Source organism: Branchiostoma floridae, chromosome 5, assembly GCF_000003815.2.
Source record: "Branchiostoma floridae strain S238N-H82 chromosome 5, Bfl_VNyyK, whole genome shotgun sequence".
NCBI lineage: Eukaryota > Metazoa > Chordata > Leptocardii > Amphioxiformes > Branchiostomatidae > Branchiostoma > Branchiostoma floridae.
This window is the reverse complement of record NC_049983.1, coordinates 16,920,549-16,931,108: the sequence shown is the minus strand read 5'-3', so window position 1 is coordinate 16,931,108 and position 10,560 is coordinate 16,920,549. Positions and strand designations below refer to the sequence as shown.

General features: G+C 43.6%; 1 protein-coding gene and 1 long non-coding RNA gene across 3 annotated transcripts; one reads left to right on the top strand and one right to left on the bottom strand.

The window, feature by feature from the left end:
• Window positions 1-151: 151 nt before the first annotated feature.
• On the top strand, window positions 152-2,190 carry LOC118415120. Its single transcript, XR_004831073.1, has 3 exons — window positions 152-320; window positions 1,182-1,331; window positions 1,610-2,190. It is a non-coding gene; the product is annotated as an uncharacterized LOC118415120 (long non-coding RNA).
• Window positions 2,191-2,406: 216 nt separating this feature from the next.
• Window positions 2,407-10,324, bottom strand: LOC118415116 (zinc finger protein ZXDC-like). 2 transcript variants are annotated; one of them, XM_035819477.1, is made up of 9 exons: window positions 8,404-10,324; window positions 7,819-8,014; window positions 7,159-7,339; window positions 6,568-6,741; window positions 6,047-6,226; window positions 4,901-5,112; window positions 4,246-4,405; window positions 3,675-3,877; window positions 2,407-2,901 (listed from the first exon to the last, which is right to left on the bottom strand). In XM_035819477.1, exons 1-9 carry the CDS (start codon window positions 10,245-10,247, stop codon window positions 2,644-2,646), a joined length of 3,408 nt encoding a protein of 1,135 aa, XP_035675370.1. In that variant the 5' UTR covers window positions 10,248-10,324; the 3' UTR covers window positions 2,407-2,643. The 2 variants fall into 2 exon arrangements, with proteins under 2 accessions (XP_035675370.1, XP_035675369.1); XM_035819476.1 differs by having other exon boundaries at window positions 3,675-3,871; window positions 4,240-4,405; window positions 8,404-10,323.
• Between the last annotated feature and the right edge of the window lie 236 nt (window positions 10,325-10,560).

Genomic DNA, 10,560 nt, shown 5'->3' with positions numbered 1-10,560 from the left:
ATTTAATTATAAGTGAATTGTTTTATTCTAGCCGGCTATAATAAGAAATATTCAGCATTTTAATTAATTAAGCTATATAATTGACTTATAATTGGCATATATTGTTCTAATGTAGTAACAAATTGAGTAAAGATGATTTTACCTTCCCCAGTGGTGGTCCGTTCCAGTTCTACGTCATCAGCACGTCAATCCTTTTGTAGCTGTAGTTCTGACATTTCCGCAAGGAGGCGCTTGTCCACATTGCTCACCACCTCCATCATGGCTGCCGTCAGAAAAGTCATCGATGCCATCAAAGATTTATACCAAAATCCCTTCAAAAGGTAGGTTTTATGTACTTTTCTTATATGTGTGAAAAACAATTATGAGTTCAAGTTGATGTTCCAGCTGAAGAAAGGGTCCGAATGTACGCGAAGACCCGTTATGTTGTAGTTCCCACGTGGTGACATCATGCCGGTTTTGATCAGGGTCACAGCGCTAAGGGGGAGGGGGGCGATTATTAATCATAAACAATCCTGACCATTCAAAAGTCCCAAAATCAGTTACTGAGTACCTGAGCATAGTTTACTAAAACAGAGACATCAAAGGCTAGCTACATAGGTTTATGATGGATAATAAATGTTTCAAAAGGCAGAAATAGGCACGAGGGTGGGAGGGGGGCAGCATGTCATGTTCCCCAAGATTTTCGGAGAAAACATTTATTAGCATAAAATGAGATTATGACCAATATGCACAGACATTTTTCAAGCACTCACTAAGCTTAGTATAATTACGTACATTTATCTGTGGTAAGCAATATCACATTAGCAAAGGTGGTGAAAAGATTCATGATTGAAAAAATGAATGGCTTTTATTTTGCTGTGACCTCTCCATCATGTAGTTACTGTAAATGCATTTAAGTTCGCGGGGATTTAATTTCGCGGTAGCGGGAAAAGGGACTTTTCGTGGTGGATTTAAGTTCGCGGTAACACCATAGACTGCAGTCTAATACCGTAATAGAAAAATGTTCGCGGTGGTTTTAAGTTCACGGTAAAGTGGTCACCGCGAAAATTAATCCACCGCGAACATTTACAGTAACTGTTATGCATATTCGAGGTAGGGTGAGTTTTTCCATCACCACGAATGTTAGACCACATCAAATATTTCATGATTTTACAGTACATCCTTTTGCTCTGTCCCTGCAGGTCCTTGATCGTGAACTTCAGCCTGTTCGTGGCGGGGGTGTGGGCAGCCAGGAACCTGAGCGACTTTGACCCCATGGCTCCTCCACAGCCGGCTGTGACAGCATAGCCGTAGTCTGGAGCGTAATGGGCTTCGTAGTTAGCATTTTCAAGGTGTGTAACCTGTAAGTGACTGTAGTTTGGTCTTTCAAATAGCACATTTTCATTCTGTGTTGTTCTTTTTGTTTTGTGACTATGAAAGTTCTCATGTAACGTTGATGAAGGATTAAAAACTTAGAAATGGACACACACCATACTTATTCTATGTCCTATTAAAAAAAAAATCCACTGAGAATGAGTCCTTTTATTTTTAGGTGTTGATTTAAACAATTTAAGCATTTATATCATAGTTTCATCTGTACTGTTAAATGTATGTCACTCTTTCATTTCAGGCAAATAATTTTTGAAGAGGAACTGGTGACAGAAGAGGGAAAGCAGCAAATGTTACTCTTCCACTGGAGACATCAATGGAACTGAATTTGTTACCATCCTATGAAGCAAGATTTCTTGTACTTTTGGTTTATTTTAGTGTCACATGAAGAAACAGTTGCACCCCTAATCTGGATTTCCTTTGACAGGAAGTCAAATGTCTCAGTTGTTTTATACTGTATTTCATTAGATGAGATATTTATTGGAAGCATTGACCATAAGTCCACAATACCATGAGAATTTAGGATCACAACTTGGCTCTTCCAGCGGACCTTCCCTATCCACAGCCAGTCTCATTCTGATCTGGCCTAAGCTGAGGCTACATTGTACATGTATATGGGTCAGTCCTACATTGTAGTTTCAAAGATCAGTTCCAAAATAAATGCAGTAGCAACTAGAGAGCAACAAACACCCACACACGACACGTATGTAACAAACGCGATGCTGAACTCCCCACATGATTAATGCATAACTGTCATATCTTGAAGACAGCTTTGATAATCATTCCATGTTTCAGTACCAATAAAACAACTCATGACTTGAAGCTGATCCTAGTTATTTTTTTATCTCAGCAGCTTTGGAACACTCCTTGGCAATAATCTCCCGTAAATATTCTTGGTAGAACTTGGATGCCTGTGAAGCTTTACCTCTTTTGATTCTTAAAACCAATTTTGTTCAAGACTTGAAGCCGGTTCTCACATACATGTCATAGCCAACTGGAATGTAATCTCTGAAGTGTCATAGTATAAAGAAGCAACAGTTCAAGGATAGTCGGAAGCATTTTATTCGTAAGTTCATATTTTACAACATCAAGTACGATCATAGTCCTTAAATGCAACTGATGGCTATGAGAAAATATTTATTTCAAGAGCCTTACTGGATTTTTCCTTAGTTTTTAAATCCATCCACTGCTATATCGTAACGATAACATTTAGAATACATGTGTACATAGATTTCTTGGTCAATCCATTGACAGTTAAGTATTGTGATAATAACATCACTCGAGATCTTGCAGATTGATAGTACTCTCGGTGAATTGGTTGACTCCGCTTGCCGAGCTCACTGCAGGCTCGAGGCGGAACGCTTCGGTCGCGTCTACGTCCATGGATTCGTCCAGATCGCTGTCCGGGTGGGAGGGGGTTTCCTGGAGGATGTTGACGGGGAGGTCTGGGGGGATAGGGGTCTGTGAGCTGTGGGGGGGTAGCTGGAGGTTGTCCGGGTTGAAGGTCATGTCTGCATCACCAGGGGGGTCATCCTGGGTAGGAAGAGATGTAAGCATTATGTCGATGAAGGTAATAAGATACGTACACCAAAAAAGCAGTTACTCAAGCAACAGGATATGATTTTGGAAACATTTTAGATAGCAACTGTTATCCTTAGTCAGTGGCAGGCTTTTAGCTAGGCATGCGTCAACGCGTCATTTAGACGCACTGTCCTAACAAACATAAGAAATCGGACGCAATACTTTTAAGCAAGACGCACTACGGACGCCCAAATTTTTCCTCCCAGCCTCAGTCAGGGCAAACATATTGTAACAGACACAAAAAAATCTTGGCTGAGTTCTACAAAATATGCACCTCAAAATGCAGGAAATAGCATGTCAGAGGGTTATGATTTCAAAATTTTCCGGGGGAGGATACCCCCAGACCCCCCTACAATGCTCGCGCCCGCGAGTGCCGCAGATCACTCCGATTACTTTGGACGCCCTAAAATTAATTCCTAGCTAAAAGCGACACTAAAGAGATCTCATTGAAGAGCGGGTTTTCAAATGCTGTAGATGTAAGCACTAAATTCTGGGGGTGGTTTTACTTTCACCAATGTGAAATTATGACTATGCATTACTACTGTACTTGGATTGTTGAAAACACCAAGAAAGCCATGAAGTTTGTTTCCATCAGTATGAAGTCCCTGTGAAAATATTTGCCAAACAAGCTGCTCAGAGATCCATACAAAACAGAATATACAAAAACTGGAAGGTCTGCTGCAGTACCAGCTCCCACCACTAGGAGGCAACGCTGCCCACATTACCTGTAAGAGCTGCGTCTGTACATAGTGTGAGCCAGTGTTGGGGTCCCTCAGCGTGATGGCGCTAGAGGTCATGATCAGGTCACCGGCGCTGAACGACCGCGAGGACGTGATGACGACGTCTCCGGGGCTGAACGGCGCGATGTCAGAATTAGACGGAGACAGGCTGTGGTCTCTGCCATCCCCATCTTTGTCAATGTCTGTGATAAGTCAGAAATTTACACAAAGAACATTGTTAGGAGTCCAAGAAAGTTGATGGGTGTCGATTTGTTTTGTTTAGACTTAATCATCATACCAAGACGACTGTACTGAAATCATTGTCACTGCACTCCAGCAATGAAAAGAAAAATTAGTGTCAACTTTTGCTTGAACTTTAAGACTTTATTTCGTGTGATACAAACAGTGTGGCAAAGTGAAAGAGAATGCTTCTTGGTGGTCAATCGGCATTGGTCTAATGCATTGAGGTCATGAGAAGGGGTAAGGTTCAGACAAAATATATAAAAAAGGTACAGTTTACATCATTTAATGTCCTTATAAGTCAATACAGTCACATATTTTACACATGTACCTGTAAAACTGTCCATGCTGAGTGAACGGTTCAGCGTTATGGCCGCCTGCCGGTTTCTCTTGGAGCGGAAGCGGAAGTCGGTCCTGGCAGAACCCGAGCGGTTCTCCTGGAAGATGGACACAGCGTCCAGATCACTGGTGGGTGTGATGGGGATGGGCTCCTGCTCCTATGGAAAAGTGAGAAAAAGCATATACAATTTAAAAAAAAACTTTGATTCAGATATATAGGGCTTGGGTTATGATATATGAGAAACTGTAACTCTTTTAATGCTGATGGTGATTTTATCTCCTTGAAAAATGAGGTATTGTTTTTTCTCGCAAAGACCTCTTGACTGCGAAATCATGACACTGCAAATAAGGCTTTCCACTGCATGACTACTGCAGAACTGTTTAAATGCCGAAAAATTAAGAAGATAATAGATATTGACACGTTTGACCATTTCCTGACATCGTGTGTATGAAAGACCATGTATTGATAATCATCACTAGACGTTTGTAACTCTTGCGAGTTTATGCTCTGAAGTGGCTAGTTATTATTGATCCTGAAGAAGGCAAGCCAAAAGTGGTCATTGAAAATTTGATCCCTGTGTACCTTTGTGTTGGAAGAAACTAATCCATTGTTTTACTAAGTTTCACCAGCATAGATTCAATTTGTCTTGTACCTGAGTTGTTGTTACGCCAGTGAAGGTGTGTGGCGGACTGCTGAGACTACTGTTGACGACAAACTGGGTGACGACGTTGCTGCCCATGTGCTGGGACATGATCTCCGTGGGGAAGCTGGGGGTGATGTGGTCCTCCACACTACTGGTCACCATCAGGTCTGACACACGCTGCTCCTGACCCTCAAAACTCATGTCTGAGGCTTTAGCTGCACCTAGAAGGAAAAGTGTGGAAATTAGACATGATCTCTGTGGGGAAGCTGGGGGTGATGTGGTCCTCCACACTACTGGTCACCATCAGGTCTGACACACACTGCTCCTGCCCCTCAAAACTCATGTCTGAGGCTTTAGCTGCACCTAGAAGGAAAAGTGTGGAAATTAGACATGATCTCTGTGGGGAAGCTGGGGGTGATGTGGTCCTCCACACTACTGGTCACCATCAGGTCTGACACACACTGCTCCTGACCCTCAAAACTCATGTCTGGGGCTTTAGCTGCACCTGTAGGGAGGAGAAAGTGTGGAAATTAGACATGATCTCCGTGGGGAAGCTGGGGGTGATGTGGTCCTCCACACTACTGGTCACCATCAGGTCTGACACACGCTGCTCCTGACCCTCAAAACTCATGTCTGGGGCTTTAGCTGTGCCTGGAAGGGGGAAGAAGTGTGGGAATATAGATTTCACTCAATGAAGTGGGGGTCTACAAGAAACGGCTAATTTTTTTTCTTTTGGGATGCCATTTTCAAATCAATTTTCTGTTTGTATGTAACTATATGCATAGTTCTTGTTTCATTTTTTGTAATGCAGGGCCCCACTGCAAAGCAGTGATAATCACTGAGGGGGCAACCCTGGATAAAGATGAATAACATAAAATAAATAAAAAAAACATTCAAGGATACTATGTGTATGTGTGAATTTTGGAAACCCAACAATGCTATTCAAATAGCATACTTTCTCTAAAAATCATGGCATATCTACTTTCTGTTGTGCCATATTTGACTTTAAAATTTGACACAAATTTTGAAAAAAAAAAAAGTCTCTTCAGTGGAGTGGACTTGGCATTCTATGTACTCATTGTGCTGTCAGCAATCCCTACCAGACCAGGGTTCAAACCCACAACCTTATGATCCATGGTATGCTAAAACACCTACCAGGCTGTGTAACAGATGAGAAGGAGTCTGCAGCAGTGACTGGGAAGGTGTCCACAGCCGAGGCCAGGGGGAGACTGGACACAGAGGCCGAGGCTGTGACGGGGGTTTCCAGACCCAAGGTGTTCAGGGAGGCTGCTGCTGCCATCAGGTCAACCCCCTGTAGATCCTCCTGGGTAAAACCTGAGAAGAAAAAAAATAAAATCAACTCCTCTTACATACAAATTCACTAATCTCAAACTCTATGAAAAGAAAGAAAGGGAAATTTTATTTCTTCTTTACATCTTAGACAAAAGGTGATCTTGTGGTTAGGTTTGTTGCATTGTGTTTGAGGAGAGCAACTCCTCCGGCATGTTTACTTTAAGAACCCACCACACGTGTCGAAAAGAGTAGGAGTTCTACCAAGTATGAGTGCATCGAACCTTTGGTCCAGTCTTATGCAGCTTGTACTGATGGTACAAAGCTGGTGTGTTACACCTTTACAAAGTTAAAAAAGAAACAAAACAAAACAAATTATTTAGTACCTGGAAGATGAATTTTAAGGATATGTGAGTTGAGACTGCTCTTGTTTCGATATGTTTTGTCGCAGCCATCAACTGGACAGTCGTACACAGTAGGGGGTTTCGGCTCCAGGCCTTCGTTATGCTTTTTTGTGTGGACGTAGAGACTGCTTCGTGCCGAGAAACTGGCATCACAATCTGTGAAAAAAGACGAATATTAAGACATTGATAAAATCATAACGAGCAAAAAAGTTGTTGACTGCAGTAAAATTTAGAGATGTTTTGAAAAAAAAAACATTGCTAACTATTGTAACTACCCTATTATAATATCTTTCAACATTTCAAACAACCTGCCGTGCCATGAAAAATGTTAACATGGCTCAAAGGTACACCACTAACTTTCTGTTCCAATAGCTACACTAAAACATCATGACCAAAGCATGTCCGAAACACGAGATATCAAAACTGGACATTCAGTTGCTGTACTGCAGGAAGCTGCTAGGAGGTCTGTTATCAAACTTGACCTGTTTTCAAGCTCCTTACAGAACGTCTTGAGTTATGTTGGCAACAAAAAGGTACAGAAAATGTAACCTTCCTGGCAAAGGGTAGCTTTACCTGGGAAGCTGCATTTGTAGGGCCGGTCGCCGCTGTGGGTGATCATGTGACCCTTGAGGTGCTCGGAGCGTGTGAAACACTTGCCACACCCTTCCTCCGTACACATGAACTTACGGTCACCTGTGTGCTTACTCATGTGCCTCTTCAGCTTGGATACACAGACGAACGACCAACCACAACCCTGCAATAACAAAACATTCAAAATTTTGTAAAACAACAATATTTTTCTAATAGGTTATTTGGCAAACAGCTCTAACCATTGTGGTACATGTAGCAGAATGAAAAACTGTTGAAAAATGTTTATAAAAGATATATTATTTCAAAATATCAAAGGTTTCATAACAAACATATACTGTACATCTATGATGAAAATGACATCCTTGTAATTTAATCATAGATCTAACTATAACTGTAAATTGATGCATGTTTACCAGGACTAAAATTTTGTGATAGGCAGGGCAAGGACTCAAAAGGGGCATCCACAGCATTTGCAAAAATAATGGTAACCCACATGACAGACAGAAAAACACAAATATCTCTCAACTTACAGTACCACTTGCACAGTTCAAGTTATGTTATGTTATAAAACTGTAAATACCCCCTTTCCCTTCTGACCACTCATAAATTCCCAGTAAAATTAACTAAATTTCCAGTGTTTACCTCTACACCACACACAAACGGCCTCTCCCCCGTGTGGCTCCGCATGTGCAGTTTCAGACGACAGGCCTTGTCAAACTTCTTGTTGCAGCCCTCGAACGAGCAGGTGAACTCCGTCTCTTCCTTCTCGTGGATACGGTGGTGGGAGCCGAAGGAACTCGCTGTCACAAACGTCTTGCCACAGCCCGGAAAGTCGCATCTGCAGGGAGGGACAAAAGAAACTACAGTAATGAAGACCTGTCAAACAAATTATTTTCTAAAAAGGCTTTCACATCAACTTTTATAATTCTATTTAATACCACATTTGAAATGTCCATATTATTCTTGGAAAGGCATCATCAACACCAATTTTTTTTATAACCTGGTGGTCTTTCCTTGTCGGGATGATTGACTTTACAACAAAAATATTATCTGTCAATTCTAGTGATAACGCTTTATTATATTTTACATGGATCATTATTTTACACAGCAGATATGTATATGTATAATCTCCAACAGTCCAAGCAGATGATTTCTGATTTACATTTGTAGTTACCATCATACTATCTGTTTGAAGATTAAACAAATGCATGTAGACACTGGCCTCACCTGAAAGGTCGATCAGGGGGGATGTGTTTCCTCATGTGCATCTGCAGCTTGTACTTGGACTTGAAGGTCTGTCCACAGTTCTCATACGTGCACACTTCCACGTTCTGGTTATAATGTCCCTTCATGTGGTGCTTCAGGTTGTAGATGGTCGTGAACCGTTTTCCGCAACCCGCCAGTTCACACTTGTACAGCTTGCTCCCGTCGTGCGACTGTTCATGGCGCTTCAACTTGTACGCCGTCGTGAAGGCCCACTGGCAGCCCTCATATGAACACTTGTACGGACGTTCGCCCGTGTGCGATAGCATGTGCAGCTTGAACTTGGCCTTTTTACTGCAAATTTTTCCGCACCCCTGTTCGGGACAGATGTAAACCTGCGTCGGCGAGTCATCTTTGCTAACATCTAAATTAGAACCGCCTATGTAAGAGTTGTCAATAATGTAGGTGTCTTTTGCGCTCTTGTTTTTACTGTTACCAGAACTGTCCTCTGTTTCAGAACTGTTCGATAAGTCTAGAGGTGTGGACGTGTTACCCGACGTCACCGACAGTCCGGATGGACCTGCATTTAATATAATCGAAGACGTCCCGCTGTTTTGAAGAATTATCGATGTCGGTTGCATGGACACATTGACACCCCCTAGCGAAATCCCTGAGTTGGACGACCCAGCGAGAAGAGCACCACCAACGTCGGTGGTTGGAAGAATAAGGTTTCCTTCGCTGTCGACCTTTAGGATGTGGTTCACTTGGTTGGAGGACACGACGCTCGTGAAGACTACGTCCGAGTTGGGCGTACCAGAAGCCCCTGCAACATTTCCCGCGCTTTGTATTACGCCATCAGGCTGCACAGTCACTGCTGCTCTATTGTCTGTCGGATTAAAGTTTATCATTCCTTCATTTTGAATGCCAACTGCCTGGTCTCTTTCTTCAGACTCCTTTGGGCCGACAGATTCCTCGAATTCTAGACCGTGTTCGGGCATTCGCTCGAGCTCTTGCGGGGTCATGAGCGTTGTGCTGTTCACATTGCTGCTGGCTTGAAAGTCAAGTTCGTGTATCTGTATGCCAGCTTGTTGCGTGCTTTCCTCGAGGAGTTCTTTCTCCTCAGCACTGAGTTGCGAACCTCTCTCGAGCTCTTCAAGACACGCCCTGTCTTGCGAGCTGAGTTGGTTGGCACCCCCTTCGGCCCCCCCTTCTTGGTTTGAGCTTGAGCTCTTTTCAGCAACTTCCTCACTTGAACCTTGACCTACATCTGCTCTCACGGGGTGGGAGGGGGGCTGAGTAGTGTTTGGTAAAGCTAAAGCCACGTTCTGAGCACCATCGTACCCTGCAACCACCTGATGCCGCCCTCCCTCCCAACTCTCCACGCCCCCCTCCCCCTTGTTGTCGACATGGCGCAGCATACCGAGAGGAATGATGACGAAAACCTGATTGGAGTCCTCCCCGCCATTTCCGCCAGCACTGCCGCCATCTTGCCCTCCCGTCACGATCCCCTGTTCCTCCTGAATCCCCTTCCCTTCTGCTACATGCAGGATGACGGAGTTATTCCCTTCCGTCGCTGAAATCTCGGAGACGATCCCTGCTTGTGTGTAGGTCAGCGTTTGGGCCGATCCTTGGTGCTGGGAGTCCGTCTCCGAGCTCTCCGCCGCCACATAAACATACTGCGTAGCCCCGCCATCTTGACTAGAGCCGGCGAGTTCCAGTTGTGTAGCTCCCGTCCTTTTCTGGGACAGTTCCGAGGGAAAGCCTCCCTCCTGGCCGCTGTTTTGCTCGGTGGTGGTCTGGAGCCCGTGGAGGCGGCCATGTTGCCCGGTGGAGGGCTGGAGTGTTGTCGGGTGCCCCTGCCATTCCATGTCCACAAGCCCCGTACAACTTTAGCCCTGATCGTGCAACATTCACTCACCCTGCAGTTGTACATTCCTGTCACGCGGCGGCGCTCGTCACAACATGTTGTGATCTGTAAATCTACTAGCGGCAAGGTGAAATATTGCAGCCCTGGCCACGAATCTGATCAATATCAAATTTACAAGATTTGTCTGTTGTGAATACTATAACTCAGCTATGAATGAATTTCTATAACATAATTGAAAAGGAAGGAAGAGATATTCTGAATAGAGATACTGTAAATGCAGAAACTTTCGCAGTGGTTTAATGTTTGCAGTTTTC